The 23740-nt window shown below is 35.3% G+C and overlaps 1 protein-coding gene across 2 annotated transcripts; it reads right to left on the minus strand.

The window, feature by feature from the left end:
* Positions 1 to 473: 473 nt before the first annotated feature.
* Positions 474 to 23740, minus strand: PDLIM3 (PDZ and LIM domain 3). Of its 2 annotated transcripts, XM_071432219.1 has the most exons (8): positions 23435 to 23740; positions 18054 to 18205; positions 16392 to 16476; positions 11019 to 11206; positions 7240 to 7503; positions 4586 to 4713; positions 3353 to 3464; positions 474 to 2467 (listed from the first exon to the last, which is right to left on the minus strand). In XM_071432219.1, the coding sequence occupies exons 1-8, from the start codon at positions 23525 to 23527 to the stop codon at positions 2278 to 2280; spliced, it is 1212 nt and encodes a 403-aa protein (XP_071288320.1). In that variant the 5' UTR covers positions 23528 to 23740; the 3' UTR covers positions 474 to 2277. The 2 variants fall into 2 exon arrangements, with proteins under 2 accessions (XP_071288320.1, XP_071288319.1); XM_071432218.1 differs by lacking the exon at positions 7240 to 7503 and having other exon boundaries at positions 23435 to 23734.

Here is a 23740-nt window from a genome sequence, read left to right on the forward strand (position 1 = left end):
GATGTTATAGTGTTGTACAGGTTTTCATCTAGGTCAGTACCTGCAATTAGATAGGCTTACCTTCTGATTCTATCAAAGCCACATCCAACTTCAAATCTCCCAAAATAGCACTACAGGATGATGCAATACCACTGAACTTACCCCAGAGTTTCAGCATCAGGACATGTTCTATGACTTCTTGTGTCTGTATGTCCAAGAGTTTCCCCACATTAACAATTGGTGTGTTTGGTGTGTTAAAAAGAGTTTTGAGTCTTTAGTTTGGAAAGCGCGTGATCTCATTCTGTTTTAGAAAGCCCTGGATGTGTACTCCAATGCCTAATATAAAAACTGTCTTTCATTCTTGCCAGGGATCTGATCAGTCCAAAGCACACTGCTCTCTCCGACTGAAATCCAAACCTCTGTTGTTGTCAGGTCACTTGACACTCACACTTCCTCATTTTCCATACCAGATGAAAAGAAACACAGAATATGTATCATATGTAGTAGATTTATTTTTACTTTTAGTTACCTCACAAAGACATAAAAATTAAACAAACATTTGAAATAATGAATGACATTTTAAGTTTGTAAAAATAGACATTATGCACACTTTTATTTTCAAAAGGATTTTCAAATTTATGAGCTTTATCAATGAAAAAATATTAATACTACACATTTCCTCCATGATACCTGAGGAGCAGAATTATATTTTGTGCCCAAAAATAATTCAGGAAGTAACCTTGAAAAGGGTGCAACGCTTTTTTTTTTTTAATCTCTGCTTTTGATATGGAAATGTAAGTAATAAATGCAGTGACACACACATTTTAAAACTTTTGAGTTCTGAAAAAATACTTTAAGACATTTTGAGAAGTCTTTGAAGATATGGACATTGTATTTAAATCTTTGGGACCTGTGAATTTTTAAAACAAATTTAAAGTATGTATAATTTATTTTGATTCCACATTCTACTTGTATTATAGGCTTACATTATAGAATGGGTAAAGTACATGAGATTGTTTGTCTCTGGGTTGTTAATTTTTTGCTAGTCTTGTGGATTTGATATAAAATTTTGTAGATTTTTCTACTTTAGAGCATATTCAAAATACCCCAATAAAGAATTTATGACTTGGTTTGATGTTTTCTAAAAGTGCTAAGTATGGTTTTCCCATTACGTGTGTTTATGTGGCTGGCACCTACCAGAAAACAATGTAGTCCTTGACAAGTTTCAGAAATTGATTATAAACCCATATTCCTTCAGCTTTTTGGTTTTTTATTCCTTAAGACTTCACCAGGCTTTTTAATAAAAGACCTTGCCTTTGCATATTTTAATTAACATTTTATTTTAAAGTTGTCCAAGCTTTAATTTATCAGCAATAAAGATATTGTGATGATATTTCCCCATTGTTTCTAGTATGGAAATTTAAATATGGAGATACAAACATCCACTATCATTTTCTGCAGGAAAGTTTTAAAATTTGTTTTCATTATGAATTCACAATTCTTATTAGAGTGTGAGGTTCTTTTTCCAAAAAACAATTTACATGTGTGCATGCCTTAGAACAATTTTCTGCAAAGTGATGTGAAAGTTGATATAATTGCAAAATCATTAAGACAATGTAGAACTTTTGCTTTGCTTCATACTAACCAGTCTTTATTATACTAACCATTTATTGTGTGATTTGACATTTATTTTTTATCACAGTTGCTGCATCAGAAAATCAAGGCACTATAACCCCAAATTCAGAGCAAAGTAAGCAAAACATGTTTGGGGCATACATTAATGATAGTTGAATAATAGCAGACATGAACAACTGCTTGTTTTGTACTAAACATGTAAAATTGCTGTTTTTCTAATCTGTCAAGTTTCTACATTTATAGCGGCCCAGCCTGTAAGACTTTGATGGTGTTGGTGTTTGCACAAATACCTAATTTAAGTTAAAAGTAATATCTTGCTTACAGCACTTATGTATATAATATATATATATATATGTGTGTACATAATGCTGTAGCATTCATGTAATACCTCGGCTGTTTCACTTTTTGTGTTCTGGAGAGCTTTTTTAGTTGATACTTCCTTGAGTTATACTGACAGTTTCAAAACCAATATTTTAGCAGAATTTTGGTGGTATAATAATCTATTGCTGGCTAACAAGGACTTCTGCCTCTCTCAGAATCCCACAGGGAAAGGTTTAAAAGCTGCTACTTTGGATTTAGGCAGAAGTCTTGACACTCGTACTGCAGTTCTAAGCTGGTAAAGGCTTTTTGTGTGCATGCATACATTTGTGTGTTAACCTAGGACTAGCATTTGGGGTAAACCGTGACTGTTTCGTATCCCTCTGGTGGCCTCATGCGGGCGCGGGCGTGAGCTTCACAGTACAGCTGGCCCTCCACAAAGAAGTAGCCTTTTTGTTTCAGGTTGAGATCGCAGTCAGAGCACACAAAGCACTCCGGATGCCGGTATTTATCACGTGCCTTCACCACTGTCCCTCTATTTGGAAACAAGGAAAAGAAAAAGGCCCAATCAATGAATACGAATTCAAAATGAGAAAAGAAACTGCAGCAACCCGGATTATTAGGAGTTGTCTCTGCCGATGGCAGGGGGGTTGGAACTAGAGGATCTTTAATGTCCCTCCCAACCCAAACCATTCTGATTCTATGATACAAGGTATGTTCTAGGTATTTATTTTAAGGCTTTACAGTTGTTCATCTTGTGGTTTTGGAAACTACTATATAATTTAAGGTTGGATGTTGAGTTTGAGTAGGTGACATGAAATGCTGTAGAGTTGATCACATAGTTCACAAGCCCTGGAAAATGAAGAGTTTGAAGAAACATGTTGGTTTGGTTACAGGACAGAAAGCACAGCCTAACTTATCAAAAGGGTGACAAAATGACTTTCAAAACCACATTGCTTTTTCTTCATGTGTGTGTTTTCTCAGTTCATCACTATCTGTGTTCTTTGCTGAAGTTAGTGATGTCAATCAGGTAGAAATCTGATAGTTTTAAAACAGGACTATAGAGCTTTCTGAATACTCCCACTGGGTTGGGAAAAGGATGCTTTGCATTAGCAAGAAATTTTTGGGAATTCACAGCCTGACACAGCACAGCATGGGTAGCTGCTGGTTTCATTGTGTAATTGTTAATAGTTGACTTGCAAAAGGTCCTGAGAAATCTCAATTAAAACCTCAGTGGTACTTAGTCAAAACTTATATAATCTGTATTAAAATTGTTGAAGGTACAGGTTATAATTTGACATTTGGAACAATGTATTTTTATATCTCTATTCTCTAGCAGCACTTCTGTAGTTTCCAGTGGTGTTTGAGGATGATATGTGCTTGAGCTGGGGATTTCTAAAACGAAAAATAAACAACTTACAGGATCCCACTCCCACATTTGTCACACTGTGGCACTTTCTGGACACCAGGCATGGCAGTAGGTATCTTTGTTACAGGTGCTTTCACACTTCTTGTTCCCACAGGGCGCCCATCTGAGAAACAAAACAATCCTGTTATGTACAGAATAATATAAAAGCATCTGATGCAGTTAAGTACTTTTCTGTACTTTCTGTACTGTATGTACTCTTCTGGATGTTTTTACAGGCTTTCACTTACATGAACAAACAATGCAGTCCCACTAGAAAAGTTTAGTAGGCCAGATTCCACCTCTTTGGAATCAGGAGAAATATTTTGTAAGCTGTAGCCAAAAGCAAGTCCAAAAGAGTTTGCATATGCAGTGCTCTCTGCCTCATGGACATCACCTAATTCTCTGAGATAGGTCTTGGATATAGCAGAGAGGGAGAAGGATTGGACTTTAACACAGAAACATGACATAATCCAGACCTATTGTCAGAAATCTTCTTATTTATATAACTAACTGTACAACAATTTGGAAAGATTAGTAACATGATATGAATACAAAATAATAGCAAAATACAAGAAAATGCTAAGTAAAATCCCACAATGATATATATGTAGACAATTGGATGACTTTATTCCTTCTCCAGTAAATATTGATATATAAACATTAAAATTTAAAATATTACCTTTTAGGTTAATTTTGGTTCTATTTTGCTCTTTATGCTCTTTTTGCTCAATATAATAAACTTGCTGCCTTTAATAATTTTATTTTCAAAATTTCTTCATGGAAATATGACTATAAATTATATTGTCTTCTTCAGTTTTGATTTAGAATGAAGAGGAAATAAGATTTAAGGGGATTTCAGGATTAGTTTAAATTCCTCTTTTCCTGGATGTGGAAGAGAGTGTTTTCTTTCTTGGTGTCATGAGTATAAGCATCTTGTCCCAAAAATGCTCACAGAAAAAACTTTATGTTCAGTTCAAGTCAACTTTGGATATGAAATATCTTAAAATCTGAGAGGAGATTCTGGAAAATGTGATCAGCACCTGCATTGTATTCACAGAGGAGACTGCTTGCTGTAGCAAGGAGGGGAAATGGCAGGAGACTGGTGTGGCAGCTATAAGGTCAGGAATTATTTGGGCTTTCAGGAATTCTTGTATCTCTAATCTTTCTTATTTTCTTCATGGATTACCCCCTCCCACAAACATTTTGAAAGTATTTGAACAGGTAGAATATGTTGTTATTAACCACCTTCCTCGGAGACTAAATTCTGGAGCACCTTAAAGGAGCCAGACTGGCGCGGCTGACTGGGCTCCTCCTGGTTGGCGTGCAGCATCTTGTACACGTCAGACTGACACACTGAGTTGGGAGATGGGTCACTGTGTTAAAGAAGGAAGAGCAGATAAAAACAGTTTATCAAACATAACTCTAAAGCAAGGTCTCTACCAGGCATAGAGTATGATTCAAGAAACAAACATAAAGACATGTTCCTACGACTATTGAGAAACTTTCTTCCCAGGTAGCATTGCTTTATATGGCCTCTTTGATCTAAAAAGTAATGAAAATAATTAAATCAGTGCAAGTGTTACAAAAATAAATCTAGAAACTCATTTACATATTTCCATAATTACTGTTTTGGCTCTACTGGCATTTGAGAAAAGGCCATTTAATCTCAAAGTAGTTTCATTCCAGTAATCATCTGCTGTATTACCAGGTGCTCTCTGCTATGGTATCCAGAAGTTCCCTTTTTGCAGCAGCTGCTCTCAAGAATGTTGTTAAAATCACAGCTCATGCCTTTACATAAGGTCAGCCAAAACCTAACCAGTCAAATCTTTTGGGAGAACATGACTTCTAAGTTAGCTTGATCACTAGGTAACGTGGTGATTATTTGGCTAAGAGAATTGTTATTTATTAAACATACAGAGATTACAAAAAGGAGTGAAATAAATACTGCAAAATAGGAAACACTGTAAGGTGAATACTGAAAAATGGATGTTCTATTTCTTAATTTAATAAAAATAAGACAAGGATTTCTTTTGCAATGGCAGTGTTATAATAAAAATATAAAGCAATTTATTGCCCAAACAAGAGTTCATGGTTGAATCTCAAATGATCTGTGAAACAAAGATTTTACTGAGAATATTTTCAGAGGCATTTTAAACTCTGCTGAATATTTCAAATTGTTCATGATAAATGGCATCCTAAGTAGTCAAGAGGAAGAGTAGAGGTCTATAAGCACTGACAGGAATTAGACTGAGTATGTAGCATTTGTAAATTTCATATACTTACTGGGGGTAATCAGAAGCATCCAAATTTACTTTGATGAAGTCTGTTATCTTACAGCTACACACGCAAATGTCCAGTTTAAATTTCCTGTTGCAACTGGCTTACTACTGTCCACAAAGAATTAGACTGGGTTTTTCTTTAAATGGTTTAGTTTGTTTCTCCCGGTAGCATCCAAGCTGCCAAATGGCCCAGTAAAAGCAGCAGCAGTTGGACAATGACCCCTGTTGTTTAAGTGAATTTTTTGATCTTCATCAATCAGTAGATTTCTTTGAGCCATCTTTAAGCTGGTGAAAAAACTACCAGTTTCTCCTGTGAGCTTTTAATGAATAGAAGTAGTGTAATTTTTACAATTCTTGGCAATGTTTAATTAAACCCCTGAATTCTCTCCTCTTTACTAAACTATTTATAAATATAAAGCAGGTGATAATGCAATTACATAGAAGGCAAAAACCCCAGACACAAATGTGTCATTTTACATTTCTTAATGCATTCATAGTGAAAACCATCCCAACAGCAAGAGACATTTCAAACCTGCATAGAGAGAGTAGGTGATGTCACAGGCAGTGTGAAATCTGATTACTTTGGGCTTAATCCATTATTTCACAATAATGAAGCAGCAAATTTTTCTTTTATTGTTCTCTAATTGTTCTGATTGAGCATAAATATTCGAGCAATAGAGTAACTTCACTCTGAAAAGACTTCATTAACTACAGTTTTCATTAAATAGGATGAACCTAAATATTTTTATATAGATATGGATTTTTTGTTAGCAGCAGCCAAATTCAGCAAGGTGCTGAAGAAGGCTCATTGGTGCCAGGGATTATTCTTATTTAAAATATTAGTACTTAGCTTTATTTTATGCCATACATATTATGAATTATTAACTTAAGTACTGTTGTAAAACAGGAAAATAGGTCACTATTATGCAAAGGTAGAGATAAAGCAACCTAAGTGGTGAATTGTCTCCTAAAAAATGAATAGTGCTTTAAATTTTTTTTATTGTATAATCATAATTGTTATCCATATACATAAGGTTCCTATCTGACTTTAGTTGTGCACTGAATAAATTCATAAGTCAGACAGGAATTGTAGGCCTACAGTCAATTCTGTCTCTTTTTATATGAGATTTAGTTGTACTGAATGAGTCTAGAATGGGAGTTAAGTATCTAGAATACTATAACCATCTATACTATTTCCTAATCTTCGTAACCTGAATTTCAACAGTAGATATAAATTTTATTTATTATTATTTTATGAATTATTAATAAGATGAAATGTTTAAATCATTATTAGATAAATATAACAGTTGATTAAAAAGTTTTAAATTTTGGAGTGGTCAGTCAGGCAGTAGTCCAGGCAATATCATAGTTTTTATTTATTAGCTGCAATTCTAAGATTATTACTTATGAAAAATTTATTTGTACATTCTGAAGGACTCCTTTAATACTTTGGGTTAAAACCCAGAAATGACTAATATTTTAGTGAGTATTGAATGGTTTTAAATTACTTGGTTTCTCTCTAACCGTTTTCCCCCTTTTCATAGGAACAGTGTGATACTATTTTTTTGGTATACTTTAAATTAGTGTATTTATAAATATTATAGATGCTGCTCTAATTACCTTATGACAGGTGTTTCCCCCAGAGCTGTAGAAACTTGGCCTTGCAGTGTTTCCATGATATTGTCATCTGAGTACAACTGCATAGGTGTGTTAAACTGGGCGTGTACAATCTTGACACCGGGAAGCTCCATTTCCAGGGGCACATTGGGGGCCATCTTAGACACCGCTTTCAGCTCCGTGGGGCAGATGGAGCTGACTGTGCTAATGGAAGAGGGGGTGCTGCGCCCACTGCCACAGTCCAGCCCCGAGGGAGTGCTGCATCCACTGTGTTCATGGCCACAGGGCAGGAAAGGGTGCAGTGTGCATGGGATTACAGAGAGTGAAGACAAAAGGACAGGGGTACGGTGATGTTAACAGCGCTGAAAAGCATAAGTGGAGCGAGCTCCGAAAAGCAAAAGTACAGAAAGTAGAGAAAAGCAAAAGTACGTGTGGTTATTGATGATAGTTTTCCTATAAAAAGTATCAAGGCCTGTTATAAAGCAGTCCTCAAAATTCTGGCATGCATTTTCTTTAAAGATAGTAAAAATCCTTTGATAGATGAAGTAATTCAGTATATAACATTATTTTACATTTTTAATGCTAGGTTTTATTGTGGAATAATGAAGCCTCCCTAAAATTCTCTGTTCTAAGTGAGTAATTCTCATAATCTATAAAAAGGGTAGGAGGCAAACTTTATGTAAGTTGTTCATGTCAGAGACAGAATAAACACCTGCAGCACTGGAAGAATCCTAGACACATCATTCCAGTTCTGTACCTCACAATTATCTCACTTCACTGCCAAAAAAATACTATGAAGTAGTGTAATACAATGAATGTGACATTTCCTAGTTTTACTTAAATTCTAGAGTAAAATATTTCTGTATCTTTTAAAACTAGTTTAAACAAATTTAAAAAAAAAATATTTGTTGATCATTGCAAAGAAGAAAAGTTAATAAAACATCCAGGCTTACTTTTGCTTTTCTAAATTACAGTGTTTCCAGTAGAATATAAAGTGGTCCTCCACAAAAGCAATGGGTTAATTCAGAGAATTAGTCTTATGGCTTTTGAAGTAGATGTTACATATAATTTATATATAAAAAATAAGAGGTACACTTTTAAAAAATATTAGTGTTGCTTGACATGACTGAAGTAACTGTACACCAATTCAACATACCTGGAAAAAGATTAGCAAAAGAATGTGAATACTAGACCTGAAGTCTTTTTCAGTATCACTATTTTGAATACTTCAATCTTGTCTGCATGGTACCTCAGAGGATTTCTTTGTTAAGGGGTATTTCTTTGGTGTTGCTGTGTAACAGCACATAACCAATTCTTTCTACAGTCATTGGTTTGCATTTATGTGATATTCTGAGCTGTGGGACAATAAATGCTTCGTCTCTGTCCTCCACCCTGATATCAGGGTTGTGGGTAGTTCTTTCCAAGCTGTGTAAACCTGGGACAATGCTCTGTTTCCCAGTTTGATAGTACAGAACTCTGCCCAGTAGCTACTCTTGGGTGAAGTAGAAAACCCAAAATTCTCCCTTTGATTCAAAGCAGAATTTGTGTAGGACCACTTTCTCAAAGTTTTAGAGGGAACTAAACATTTTTTCATCAAAGATATGTCAAACAAAAGCATTCCTGAAATAGTAGGCAAGCCTTAATGCAAATATAGTTGTGCATCATCACCAAGCATGAGCCAGCCAAAAAATTCACACAGGGCAACATACATATTTGCAGTATTTTCTTTTAGAAGAAACAATACCACCCCATTAGATCCTGCAGTAGAATAAGTTCTGTCAGTGCTAATAATGTTAGTAAATGGAATGTAGCAGGAAAAGACTAGAAAAAGCACAACTGTCACTCTCACTACATGAAGCCAAAGTAATATTAAAACAGAATAAATTATAGGTAAAAAATAAATAGCATATAGTTAAATATTAAAGACAATTTCCAGTTAGTTTCACCAGAGTGAAGTCCCAAATTCTGTCCAATGTCCAATCCATTAGCTCAAACCCACAGTCCACAGTCATGTCTTCTTATAGTCAGAGTCCTGTTTAGCCTCTGCTATCTGTTCTAAAGGGATATTTAGAGCTGAGGTGGTTTATTTTTTGCTGTGTTTAGCAGTGGATTAAGTCCAGCTGATGAAAATTAGTAGAAAAACTGTGACTACCAAGGTTTTGTAAATGTAACACCCTCTGTCAAAGATTCTGCAGTTTGCAAGTGCAAACCTTCCCAGTGCTAGAATTCCAGATAGACCTTGCCCAACTGAAGTTCTTAAATTTGTTGCATTGCAGTTGGGGTAGTTTTTGCAGTTTATCTTCTTCATTTTATATTCTGGTAAAAGGCCATTTACTTCAACATTGATGTCATTGAAAACACGACATCATTTTCCTTTCTTAATTGTGAGATTAGGCTTTTGATACTCATTTGATTCTTCATAAATCTAGGCACTTGTAAAATGGTACCTAGTGGTCCCACATACTGCTACTGCTAGAAAGGAAAAAGGATCACATCACAATATATTTCATCCCTCAGGCCCTTTTGAGCTTCCTTGTGGTTTTAGCCACAGAGCTTGCATTGGTTTTGTCCCCTCTGTAATAATGAAAACAGTAGTGAGGAATTTCATCACCAGTTAAGACAGAGGTTTATTACACTAAAATAATGGATCTAAATATATAAGACTTTCTGCTTTGGAACTTTACAAATCTGTGGCATCAGTTTTACTACTTTTAGCTCAGCAGTAGGTTGTCCTCTGGAAAGAGGTCTGCTGAAATGCAAATTTGAAATCTCTGAAGGGCCTAGCTTATAACTTTCTATCTTTAACTATCTTTTATTTATATGTAGGCTATCTTTTATTTATATGTAATATGCAATATATATGTACTATGTAGCTATGTTTTATTTACCATGTTAACAAATTACACTGTGTTTGGTCAGAAGAAGATATCATAGTGGCAAAGATCTGTAAGTGTACAAAATCTGGTGCTGCGCTGTAAACTGAATCATGGCTGCAGTTACTTCAGACTCTGAGCAGTATAACTGAGATGGTAGTGTAGATCTACTTTGCTTTGGAAAGAGAAATTGGAATTTCAAGCCTGAGTTCTGAAAGACAACCATTTAATTATTTTTGTTTGTTTGCTTTTAATTTCAGCATTAGACTGTCTAATACTATAAGTAAATTTCAAATGTATCAGAATGCTTAGTTAATGTCAATGGTGAGTATCCATCCATTAAAAAAATAACACCATGCATCAAATCCAGCACAGCACTCAAAGTTTATAACCTGCTTCGGCCTGAGATTATGAAGGGTTTGGGCCGAATATTATGCTTGTGCTCAAAGTAGTTGATATCCTGTAAAGCAAAAAGAGATAAAATAGCTTTCTTTGGCCTACAAATCCTCATTCAGTCATAATGCTTTCTAGTTTAAACATAGCTAGCAATGTTTACAAATTTTTACCATGAAGTAACCATGTTTAGTTTGTTCATTCCCGGTGCTCAAAATACAATCACTGTACTGTTCAGAAACATGCAGAGTAAAGTGCAGTTACAGGAGAGAAGGTTGGAAGGTAGTGTGTTGCAGCCCAAAGCAGAGGGCAAATTGTAGCTACCTGCAAGAAAGCTGAATGGATAGTTCTTGGTGTTGGAAAAAAATATTTCTTTGATCACCCTTTTTTTGGATAATGAATAATCTCCTGAGTCTCAGAAAAAAAACAGCAAGAGCTGGACTTTTAAATTGAAACCAGAACAGATAATGACATACCAGAAATGACGATGTATCGTAAGTAAATACCAATACTCACTTTTGAGCTGAGTTAGGAATGAGACCCCTCAGTTGTCCATGAAGCGCATCTTGAATATTGCCAGATGAATAGAGCCCAATTGGAGAGTTATAGGAGGAGCTCACTACCTGTCTTTTGTCATCAATATTTGCTGCTGCAACAAAAGGCTGGGCCCTTCTGTTGTGAGCTGTACCAATAGGCTTGAATTCCTGTACATGATAGGCAGACAAAACACACAGAGCTACAATGCACACCAAAGCTAGCAATGAGTAAATCTGACAACACCAGTATTGTTAATAACTGCATTTTTACTTTTGCAACTCTGTTATTTTTTAACTGGTGCAGGCATATTATATTTTTCCATGAATTTTGTATGTCCTACTTGAGCCATAAACATTAATTTGTCACCTCCAGGAAAACAGAAGGCTTAGAAGAAATGGGAGGGATGAATATTATAGTGATCTTTCATATTGGTCCCCAGATTTGACACAGTTTACGTTATTCTTTTAAAACATTAAATGTATGCTTATCTTAATTTCTTTGCTTTAGTGCTAATCTCTAGCTTCTTCATTTTCATCACATAGTGATAGATGGACTTCCAAAAGTATGATTTTATTGCAAGTGTCTTACCTAGAAAACACATAATTTTTAATGCTTATTTTAACTGAAATAAAATCTTGAACACACATCAGATTGAGGACATTCTTCTGAATGTATTTAATTTTTAAAGCATATCTGTGTATCAAAAATTTCACTGCTCTATAATTTAATGTGAAGTCATCATAAATAAGTAAAACCCAGAAATGGGTAAATTTGAAATCATTCTGCCTATGTGCCCATATTCTGCCATACGTTTTTTTGTCATCTACCAGGATAATTTCTTCAATTTGTGGAATTTGAAACTATAAGGTCTGGAAATAAAATCTCTGATGGTTTATCAGATATCTTAATATGTCCTTCTGTAGTGGTTGGCCAGGAATGATAAAGATATTTGACTGCATGAAAATTCACTTATTTGTGTTCTGCAAATTTATTACAGTGTGCTTTGAGGCCCTTCCAGCTCAGGTCCACTCCTAAGCCTCAGAAATAAGGACTTTGAAAAAAACTAATGTTTTCATCTGCCGAGGGTTTTTTCCCTTTTTCCATAGTTAGTGAAGGACATGAACTGCTGCAGTTCATCACCTTGTCCTGATGGCATGTGGCACTCTTTGGAAACAGTGCTGCGAGAGGAGAGCATTTGAACTTTCATCCATATGGAATAAAAAACTTCTGTTTCTAACAAAGAAGTTTCTATAACCTGAATTGCTCTTTTCCTTAGAAACTTGAACTTGCAATGTTCAGATAGCAGAGGTCATTAATACTTCAATTTTCATAGAAATTTTTTCCAGTTCTCCAGTTGTGTTTGGTATTGAGTACAATTGTTATACAACAGTTTAGGATCAGACTAAAGAAAAGTCATGGATATATAGAATATGCAACCAGAAAATGCAAACAGTAAAAAGCAGTTTTATTAAATGAAAATGTTGAGCAGCATTGCACTTTAAGAGGCTACTGAAAGCAGTAATCAGATAAATGAGCACAAAGCTTTTACTTGCAATTCCTTCTTTCTGCCTGATAGAACAGAGTTGCAGTTAATAAAAATGTATTAGTAAATGGAAATAATCTAATGGTTTAGGATCATGGCTACTTAATGAAAGATATTAATGTCAAAGTATTTAAAATTGATTCAAATCCATGTATGATGCAAAACAAACAAAACCAACTGTGAACATTGTAATTTCATCCCCATATTTCATTTCTTATAGAGAAATGAACAGAAGATGTGGCACCATAACAGCATGTTTACAATGTAACAGTTTTGAAACAACTTGCAGTTAGTGAGACTTAAATTCTACTTTCTTTATAACTCATCTATTAATATAAAATGTCAGTGACAGAACATACAGCAGCAAAAGTAGTCCAGCTCTTGTGTTTATTTGATATCGTTGAGTCAGTGAAAAGTCCTCTTTTAGTTCAAAAGCTAAATGAGAACTGGAAGTTGTTGGAATTTCAAAATAGGAATATTGGAGAATTACAGTACTTAATTTATTAATTATTTTTCCCAACTGACTGATTTTTTTGCAGGCCTAGCTACATTTTTGCATTGATACAGGTGTCAGGGATAGAAATAATGTAGCACCTGTAGAAATGCATCTGTCACAGTTTATATGATGGCATTCCTTGGGGTAATTGCTGTGACAAAACACAAATGTGTACGTTTTGGAGGTATCATGTGACTAAGATCTTGATCTTTGAATGCTGTTAGAAAGAGGGGTAAGTCTTTAAAACTAGCCCAGCACAACTGTATTGTTTCAAAAGCTGATTATAAATGGTAATAGACTAATAACTTCTTAGAACAATGGGTTGTGTTTTTCTTAGATTTTTATACTTATCTACATGCATAATATATCTCCCAGGAATGCATAATCTCCTTCATGGCCAAAAGTCTAGTCTGACTGAATGTTCAAAGTTCAAAAGCAAAGGTAGAAGTAAGAAAAAAAAGTTCAAATAAAAACAATTCAAGAAATTGTGACAATGAATACAAAATTATTTTCAATGAGGTTAAAGGGATCATAACAGAAAACATTTAGGAGTCATTAATCTTTTACATTGACAATACAGCAGAAAGCATTTTAAAAGTGATTTTATGATAAAATTTGCCATGTAATGGTTTTGTTTTCTCTTTCTACATATATTTGTTGAGAACCTTATGTTCTAAATTGCCTTTATGCAGAATACAATGTGATTGTACTAGTAATTCTTCAAGTGGTCTGCTATTTCCTATTATTTATCCATCACACTATAGGTTGCTCCAGTCTATCAAAATCAGGGGGGCTGTTTTTTTATGTGGGAATGTGTAGCTTTCAAGAATGACTCTCAGTCAGCCACTTAGTGCTGTGAATTAGAATTGTTGCCTCAGTTTCCTCTTCCCAGATTTAAAAATAGTGAGAAATTTTACTGTGCTCTGACAATTGCCTGTATCAGTCTCCAGGTACTTTTTGGGATATTCTCAGGCTAATATCTCAGGCTAAACCTTCACACTGTAGCAAACTTCTTAACTTCAGAAGTTTGCTACAGTGTGAAGGTTCCTTGTTCCATACTGTATGTGGGCACAGTATTTAATTATCAGGTTTCACATAGCCATCTCCATGAATCTGTAGAATAATTCTCATTCATTGAAGCTAAAGTAAGCATTCTTTGCCAAATATTTGGCCACATTGCTGAACAATTTAAAATAGGGTTTCCATTCATTTGTAAGTATCTTTTATTAGCTTACAAACTTGAATTAGATACTTATTAAGAAGATTGTGTAAGTCATCATTTGTTATTGTTATTTAGTTGGCTCATAATGTATTTTAAATAACTGACTTCTCTTAATGTTCTCAGTGAATTTTAAAATGTCTATTTGATGAGAGTGAAAAAAATAGATACATTTATAAGATCTATGACCTTTTGAGTAATTTCAGTTATTATATATATATAGAAGTCAGGGGTTTTCCATTTCTGCACACCAGTAAGTGTATGCAACACTTTTGGATAAAAGTTTTCTATATTTGAAGTAATACATTACTGCTTTTGCATTTTTCTCCATTCATCTTGGCTTCAGTGCCTATCTTTATTAGAATTCAGCAAACTTTTAAAAGATTTGGACAGCACAGGTTGTAGTTGTGCAAAAATTTGTCATCTGAGATTCAAGAAACTTTTACTGTTTTCTATACTGCTGTGTCTTGTGATGTGACTAAATATGCTGTAAAATTTCATATTAAGTTCCAGCAATTGTAGAAAAATAGGCTATATGTATTTTTTATTCCACAGGCAGTGGTGGACACTCAGATGGAAGAATTTAATCTAAAATGTAAAATGTTCCACAAATGATTTAGTATATTTGCTTGCAAGCATTGCTACTTTTTGGATGCCTACTATTTATGAAATATACTCAGTACTCCTGAACTTCCTAGGAATGAAAAAGAGATATGCTAAATGAAAATTCTGGCTGTTTAATGTAGGAGAAACAGTTTTTCTGATTGCCCAATGGAGGCTGCTTTTCAATAGTCTGCCAAATAGCACTTAGTGAAATCTTGTGATCTATTTTTAAGGAACTGTCCTTTTTAGGAATGCAGCTTTCATGCAGAGGGATTGCTCTTGTGTCATGCATGCCTGCATGGTTTTCTCTAGCTTTTGTAGTGAATTTGTTCCATTGCTAGTCATCTAATGTGTATCCTAGCACTTCCACAAGAATATGCATTTAAAATAGTTTTGTTTCTTCACTATAGTATTTCTGCTGCTGAAGAGGCTATATATTATTTCTGATGGAGTTTGCTGTATCACTTAGTTTTAGATCAGAAAGAAGAGAGAGAAATGTAACACTGAAATGCTGTATTCATGTTTGGGAGCATCTCCGTGAAAACAGAATTGGTGGAAGTATTTATTGCACAGGGTTTACTGAAATGGAATCTAGACTTACATTTTTTTTTTTCCCTAGGATATCACAGAATAAATACTTTGACATATTTGCTTTGAGCCTGGCCTTCCAGGATCAGCAGAATATTCTTCCCTCCCTGCTCTTGAGATAACAGCAAATGTTTATATAGGTTAAAGAGGAATGTAGGTTAAAGAGGAAAGAAATAAAGGATGAGTTGTAAGCAGTGGCTAGCTAATTTGCTATTAGCAATATGAAGGCTTTGACTGATAGTAGCTTTTCTTTTTTTGAGTTTGAAAAGAGAGATGGCTTTCAATTGATTGGATTTGCTTTAGTCATATACAATGATCAAGACTTTCCTAGTCAGAAGTGGTGAGTGATTTGCTTATTGACCTGTACATGGATCTTGTGTAAATATGTAAACTTCAGTTCTGTGGCATAGTATAAAAATGTGTGGAGGTAAAGAGATTCAGGATTTAAAGATTTCTCTGTTTAACTGACTACATCAAAATGAAGTTTGTGATCTGATGAGTTCATCACTTAGGTACTTGATATTTATTCTGAATGAAGAACTTCCACCTATGACGAAGAATCTCTAAAAGAGTTAAAGCAACTTGAACTGTATCAGAATAAGAGGACATCTTTTATTTCTATAATAAAACTATGGTGATATGTAGACTCTTAAAGGAAAATGAGAATTTGTTGTAGTTTTTTAATGTTTTGTTTTGGTTACAGCTGAAAAATCAAAAACATTGAGTCAGATAAAATGGTGTTCCTGGATGTCATAATCATGGTGGTTCATATGAGCTTAAGCTGGCCAATTATGGATGAAGTTCTAGTTTTAGAAGTTCTAGAATTTTAATGACCACAAGAGAGATTTCTTTGAGTTTAAAAAGGCAAATGAAAATGTTTGGGTAACTTTTCAGAGTTCATACCTGAGGTTCAGCTTCCAAATTTATCTTGAAGGGATGTGCTTTGCCATCTTCTGAAACTTGTGGGGACCATAATTTAGTTCCTGCCCTAGAAAGAAAGTAAGAGAGGCAGAATTTAAATAATTTGAATTCCTATAGAGTTGTGTATGTCCCCATAAATTATAATGCAGCTTGTAAATCTGCAGGCCTTTTCTATGCTTTTTAAGTATTTGACATAAAAATATGTCAATGATATGTAACTGATATCTATTAAATGTATTTACTTTAAAAAAATTATGTATGCTATTAACAATGGGAAATAGGTTGTTAATAGTTATCAAATGCAAAAGGAAAGGGAGATTAGTGCCATTCTGATCAAGCTAACCAAAGTTTTTAGTTGCTAGTTTTTAATGGTTGCTAGAATTTATGTTGGGTCCTCAGAATATTTTATATGAATAATTGAATATATTAGTAATAAGCCTAAACATCAATTTCTTTTTTTTTTAAGACCATAATTTCCGTGTCAAGCCTGCTTTTCAATGTTGAAGTGCAGTCTAAATATGCAAAGTATTTGCAAGGGGAAATTGAAGTTGCACAGATGATTCTTTCACTCATGTAGGCAGAAGTAACAAACATGAAAATATCAGTTACAGTTCTGTTTTTATTGACAAAGTGAAATGTGTCAGCTAATTTTAAAGTAGGGTAGTAGTAATGTTAAATATGAATCTGGTGCTGCTTGTTGTATATAGATTTATCACATCTTGAAACTGACTTCCCAGGATAGTTGTTAAATGGCATATCAATCTGTGGCAGAATATTGAATTAACAGAAGGAATTTTTAACTATGGTGTGTGCTCTAGTAATTCAACAACACTCCTTAAAAAAAAGGAAACACTTTTGTATTTCAAAAGAATTATTGAAGTCAGCTACCATAAAGAGCTGTGCCTCCTTGAGAGCCTCAGGTTAATCAGCCCTGTCTTAGTTTTGGAGACAGCTGAAAGAGTGTGCCAAGTGATTCTGATTACAGGCTGAGCAAATTCAGCTGGAGATGTGAAGCTGCAGGTTGTTTCTCTTCCTGGCTCTAGTAGAGAGAAGTAAGCACAAAAGTTTCTGGATTACTGCAGTTCAGGTAAGACAGTGTTTCTCTGTTTTGTTTTGAACATTGCTTTGAGAGTAATTTTTAGGCTTAATATGTTATGACCAAAGAGATCGATTGGCTTTAAACTCACTCCTTATGAAAGTGTGATGTGATGTTTTCCCTAACTGGGATGATGCAGTGGCAGCTTCATATGTGGTTGGGAGAAGGAGGCAGTGACAAGCACATGTGGCTGAGGGAGTGTTAGAGCAGAGAGGTCACTGAACAACTGACACTAGATGGCGGTTTTATTATTTCCCCAAAACATGAAGAACTGCTTGCTTACTGACAGTAAACAGAAGACTTGTGCAGTCAGCAGAATTACAGAATTACAGTGTGAATAACATGGGGGAAGCCATTCTTTTTGTGCCTACAAAGATGGGTTCTGGGGAGTCTTGCTTGATCTGGAGTTTAAGAGGTAGGCCTGGTACTTGTAATTTTAAGGATCTTGGAAACTTCCTCAAAATATTTTAAATAGTTGCACCATATAATAATTGTACTGTTGATTGAGTAATATCTTCTTTCAGAAATAGGCAGATGTGTACACGTACCTCTCTATTTTCAAAGAAAGCTGATGTGTAGCTGCTTTGATTCTCTCCTGGGCATCATTATGTGTCATGTTCTCTGTGCCTAGACCATCAATAGCTATAATAACATCACCAGGGCACAGGTTGGCGGCTGAAGCCTTGCTTCCAGGTGTAATCTGAAAAGACCAAAATGTAACTGCTTAATCACCATTCATGCCCAAAAATTGATAGAGAAAATAAACTTCATCACATTCCCCTATTTCCTATTGGACAGGGGAGGTACTTTGCCAAGGCTCTGCAGTTCTATTGTCAGGAAACCATATGAATGTTTTACTCATCATAACTCTGAATTAAAAAGAAATTATCTTCACCTTTCTGCATTAGTCTCTACTTTGATTTCTGTAATTACTGTAACTCATCTTTAAATATTATTGCTCCACTGCCATTGTAAATATAATTTGCTTGAAAAAAAAGTTATGTTTTCCCTTTAACAACACCAAGCAGTAGAAAAGCACTGGTATTAAATTGTGTTGCTGAACTCCTTAAAGTGCTTAGTTTTAAATCCCACGGCATTTAAGTACCAGTGGCCCTGATCCTTCATGGTGGTTTGTGTGGTGCAATTCATACCTTATGTACATGTACCACTATCTGTGACATTCACAGAAATAGCCCTAAACTTATCTTTCTATGCTTGCTTTTTTCTTTTTTTGTCTAGCTGACAAACTTCTATATGGTTGTGAAACTAATTGAAATGCAACATAATTTTGCTTTGAAATAACTATTGTAGAGAGGCCATGACCTTAGATGTTACTGAAGCTTGTTCTAGAATTACAGGCCTCTATTTGCAAGAGGTGACTTCTCCTGCCACTACAACACTTACAAATACCACATACACAAGAGGTCTTAGGTCACTGAGTGGGATTTCCGTCCCTTACGTATGTATTGCCATTTTGGGCAACTCTTGATTACATAGACAGCAACATGAAATTGATGCCTGTAGCACATAAACTTCTGAAATTCAGCTCTTAAAGAGCAGAAGGGACAAGTTGGGTCATGCAAAGTAACATTAGCTGCCTATTTGTAAGTAAATGAATCCCAGTGTGAAGGCAAAAAAAAAGTCAATAAAGTCTTATTTCCAAATGTAATTCTTTTATCTGTGGTGTATATTAAATGAAAAAGAATATTGGAGAAAATTTTTCTCAGTATGGGTTGTGCTATAGTGAAAGTAAGTGTTGTCTTGACTGCAAAACAAGCTATGGAGACATTATTCAGCTGTGTTGTTTCACGGTTTTCTAGCAAAGGAAGAGAGTAAGCTGCCCAGTGTACTTCCAGCATGTTCTGAACCCCTGCTTTGGTGAAGCTGGAAGACTTGTCTCTGAAGGGGACACTACTGTCAGCATAAAAGCCAAATAGAAATTCTTTTTACTATGAGTTGCGCTGTATTAGTGTTGAAATAATGGTAAAAATCAGTGGAGTAGTTCTCTCCTCTTTCCATCTCCGCTAGGGCAGTCTAAATGATCAAAGAGATTGTTTTGTGAGCTCTTTTTCTGCATTCCCACATGTAAACTTATTTTTCATATCACTGCAACAAACTGCAATGCATGTGTTTTTATCAAGTCAGGCAAATTTTTGAAAGGGGTGCTTATGGCCAGCTTCAGACTTTTACACCCTCACCCTTCAAAAGAATGGACTAGTGTATTGTGTGCTTAACAAAATGTTCAGGTGCCTGAATAATCTCTTTGTATATGAATTGAGGAAGTTATAAAGTCTAAGTCTGAAATCTCTAAAATTGTCTACTTCTCAAACTTCAACAGCTGCAAGTGTAAATGATCAGCATTGAGACCACTTATACCACTATAATAAGACAGGGGTTAGAGGTATGATCATTCTTCTTCCTTCAACATGGAATTGCTCCTGATTTGGCTTAGCAGGTTTGAATATCTCTGCAATGACAAACTGCAGCAGAATTCCTCGTGTTCCAATGTGACTGTTGATGCTTTAATACCTAACTGGGCAAACCAACCATTCTTGGTTTCCTCTCAAGAGTAACTTAGCTTGTATAACCCTTATGGAGGTTACCCTGCAGCTTATGTGTTTTACACATCACAACAAATCATCTGCTGTACCTGTGACATACTGCAGCAAAGCCCTGAGATAGTGATCCTGCCTTATAAAGTAGTGTGTCTGCCTAGCACAGTACATTCCCCTGCAGCTCTGCTGCTAGCAGAACATGCCCTGCTCCCTGTTGCTCCTAAATCCCTTGGGTTTTGTAAGTTGTCAGCAGCTGCAGTGATACCACATAGATGTTTGAATGGGGTTACCATCGCTTGGTAGGAGCAAGGAGGGAAAGGCACAGGAGTCTGTATTTCCTATTCCTTGGCTGAACTGATCATTGCCAAGCTCCTGAGATTTCCCTTGGGCCTTAACACCTTGATGGGGGTTCTGTGCTCTACATGCCCAGGCCTGCTAGGCTGCAGAGCAGGCACCTGCCCTGCAGACTACATTTAGTAGGAAGGGACCACGTTGTGCAGTGCAAGATATCATGGGTATGATATTGACATTGTTCTTTGTATTGACATGATATTGACATAATTTAAGTGGTGCTGTTTCTTAAGGACTTACTAGTGACACATTATCTGTGTATTTTGAACACTTAGAATTGTGTTGTGACAGTAGTGCTTTTGCTTGCTCACCCTGGCTTCGTGAGGTAGATTCTAGTCTTGCTTTGGGAAATTTTTGCCTTGCTTTTCAGGCCATGTCTGCATGGTATGCCTGTTACTCCTGTATCCTGGGCATCTTGGATGTGGATAAATACAAAAATATGTGTTGGTCATTCAGATGTTACAGACTATTTAGACACATGAGGGTCAAATGTCTCCAAGGAAACTCTGAAAAAATTTCTCTGGATCTGATAATAGACTTGTAAAGCTTATCACCTTACACCATCATAAATATTTCAGGCTCTGTGTTTTTTGAAGAGCGCTATGAATGTCTACAGACAGAGTGGCTAAACATAAAATTGAGTTAATATGAATACTTGCACTGTGATTGGTAAAGGTCTATAAAATAGAACTTAAATCTAGATTTCATAATATTTTACCATTCTCTCCAAACTGCACAAGTTTCAATTGTTCCTGTAATCAGTTTCATTATTGCAATTTCTTTGCATCTGTACAAAGTTCCAAGTATTCTAATGTTTTCAATCTTTGTAGTTAATTTATTGTTTTTGACAATAATAGAATTTGAATATGTTGATTTTTACTCCCCTCCTGTGTTTCCTTTTCCTCTCTTCCAGTGATCATGGCCTGTAGGTTTTCATTTGCTTGAAACAGTCAAAACAACAGAACAATTTTCACATGATCTTTTGAAGTGACATCTGTTCTTTAGACAGGTGGATAATGATCTCTTATGCCGTCTGTCTCTCTTGACAAGTCCTGATAAAAGCTGTCTCGTGTTGAACAAGGACTTAGCCAACCAGTCTTAACACCTGTCCAATTATTTTATTCAGAAAAAATTTTAAAATAATTTCTATTTATTTAGTTTTTCTTGTCAGGACAGTTAAACCTAGTGTGAATGGGCTGCTTATGATAACCTTTACAAAAGGAACACCTAGACCCCAAGAGGCAAGACTGGTGAATCTTTTGAAATGCTCTCTATTTCTTAAGGGGTATTGCATGAATACTTTATGAGGGACTCTTCTAAATGTGTGCAGTGGCAACAAAAATACTAACTTTAAACAAATTTACTGTTAATATTCTTAAACCTGAGCTAAGCAAATGTAACCTTTTTTTCCTATATATATGTATTTATATATATAGATATATTTAATTGTACTACTTGAAACGTGATTTTGAGCATTTCTGCAATGGCTTATGTCTAGTGAGGCATTTGGTAGGTATGAGTCAACTGCAAAGTAATTTATTCTTTAGAAAGTTATATTTATAGTAACATCCTTTGTTATTGCAGTTTTAAACTTCATTGCACTTAATCTAAACACAAAGAAAATACAAACCAGACACCGCTAAAATATTTTTCATTAGAGATAATGGAAACTATTTTTCTTTTAGAGGCCCATAAAAGGCAAGGAAGGCCCCAAAACATCCAGAGATTTTTTTTTTTTTTTTAATTCAATGTTTCTGTCTCCTCTTTCTCCAAAGGCTTTGCTATATTCTATGAGTAGTTGTTATGTAGCTTCATTCAGTCAAATAATAGCTTTTAAATTTACTCTATTTAAAAGAAATAATTTTTTAATGCTTTTATAAACCTGGAATGAATCACTAGGTTAATTTTTACTAGTTACTATGTGAAAAGATGGTCCTTAAACTTTCTATTGATTCTTGTTTGGAAGCATATTTACTGCAAGATATCACTAGTGGTATCCATCCTTCAAGGCTTTTGACATATACTCAATACCAGGCAAAGTGTATATAGTAAGTTGTAGTGTAGGGCTTAAAAAAAAACAACCCAGAAAAAATGAAACAAAAAACCCCCGTAGCAATTAGGAGGCTCGTGGAACACGTATTTGGTGTGTCTAAGGTCCTGAAAAGCAGCAGAAATATAAGGAGAATGAATTCTAGTCTGCTGGTCATTGAACACAATTTTGAAAATACAGAAATTCTCCAAATATGTACCCTGTATTTTGAGCACATCCACATCTGTAGATGCAGGGCAGCTGACAGTGTGTTGTATGCTACATTGATGAGTCACTGGTTTCTTATATTGTAGCTCATATCTCAAAATCCATGAAAAAGAATCAAGGCTCAAATTCTTGCCATTTATTGGGGGAGGGAGGGCAAGGTAAACTTTTAGTTTCTAAATATGGCAAAACCCACCAAATAACCCACCCTATTTCATATGCAGGACTGGATAACTTTCTAATAACTCACTTTTTTAACATTCATGAAAGTGAAAACTTTTCGATGTGTAAAAACAGTTATTGTTGCCTTTGCTGGCAATAAACAGAACTTGGTTTAATTAAATAAGAGTCAGATTAATCTGCAAAGCACAAACTGCCAGGCATGAGGAGCTGCTGCCAAGCAGTTTTCTCCCCTAGTGATCAGAGAGGCTAGTTGTGGAAAGCATAAAAGTGAGGTCTTGCTTTTAGTTGGTTTAAATGTAATTTTGAAAGCCTAGGAAATAATGCCAAAGTTTTTCTGCTGCCAACGCACTTGAATTTAATTTTGACACCTAAGTGCAGTTAAAGTCTCTTAGACCAATCACAGAAACATGTCACACAAAACTTGTAAAAACTCTTAGTATTCAGCTGGCTTTCCTCAGAACTAGCAGCTACTTTTTTATCAGCTCACAGCTTTGTCTGCATCTCTGAACTCCAGAAAAGTAAATGACAAAAATCTACAGCAACTATTAAATGGAATAAGTAGAAAGGAAATTGAAAGAGTACATACCCTGGTTATGATTAAGGGTTGGTTAAAATCTATTCCTCCTGAGAGCCTGAATCCCCAGGGTGATGGTCCTTGGAGAACAACATTTTGTGGCATTGTGGACGGATTTTCCTTGTTACTGTTCTCGTTTCCTTGGGTCTGTGTGAGGAGCTGAGCTGTAGGAGGAAGGCTGCTGTCAGCAGAGCACCTGCCAGACAGGGCAGCCGACCTTTTATACCTCCTAAGAAGTTTTACTCATTCCAAAGCTGTGGGCACTGCACTTTATCCCTGCTCTTTGGGTGACGTCAGCCAGTCCCTCGGCTTCTCCAC

This window comes from Agelaius tricolor, unplaced genomic scaffold (assembly GCF_023055355.1).
Source record: "Agelaius tricolor isolate 1412-34295 unplaced genomic scaffold, bAgeTri1.0.p SCAF_8, whole genome shotgun sequence".
Taxonomy (NCBI): Eukaryota; Metazoa; Chordata; class Aves; order Passeriformes; family Icteridae; genus Agelaius; species Agelaius tricolor.

Bases quoted from the DNA above. Each gene is read 5' to 3' on its own strand.
- PDLIM3 (XM_071432219.1), bottom strand. From the start codon at position 23,527: ATGCCACAAAATGTTGTTCTCCAAGGACCATCACCCTGGGGATTCAGG. The intron at 7,504-11,018 runs GTGAGTATTGGT...CCATGAACACAG, and splicing joins ATTCCTAACTCAGCTCAAAA to TGGATGCAGCACTCCCTCGG. The intron at 4,714-7,239 runs GTAATTAGAGCA...TCTTTAACACAG, and splicing joins GGGGAAACACCTGTCATAAG to TGACCCATCTCCCAACTCAG.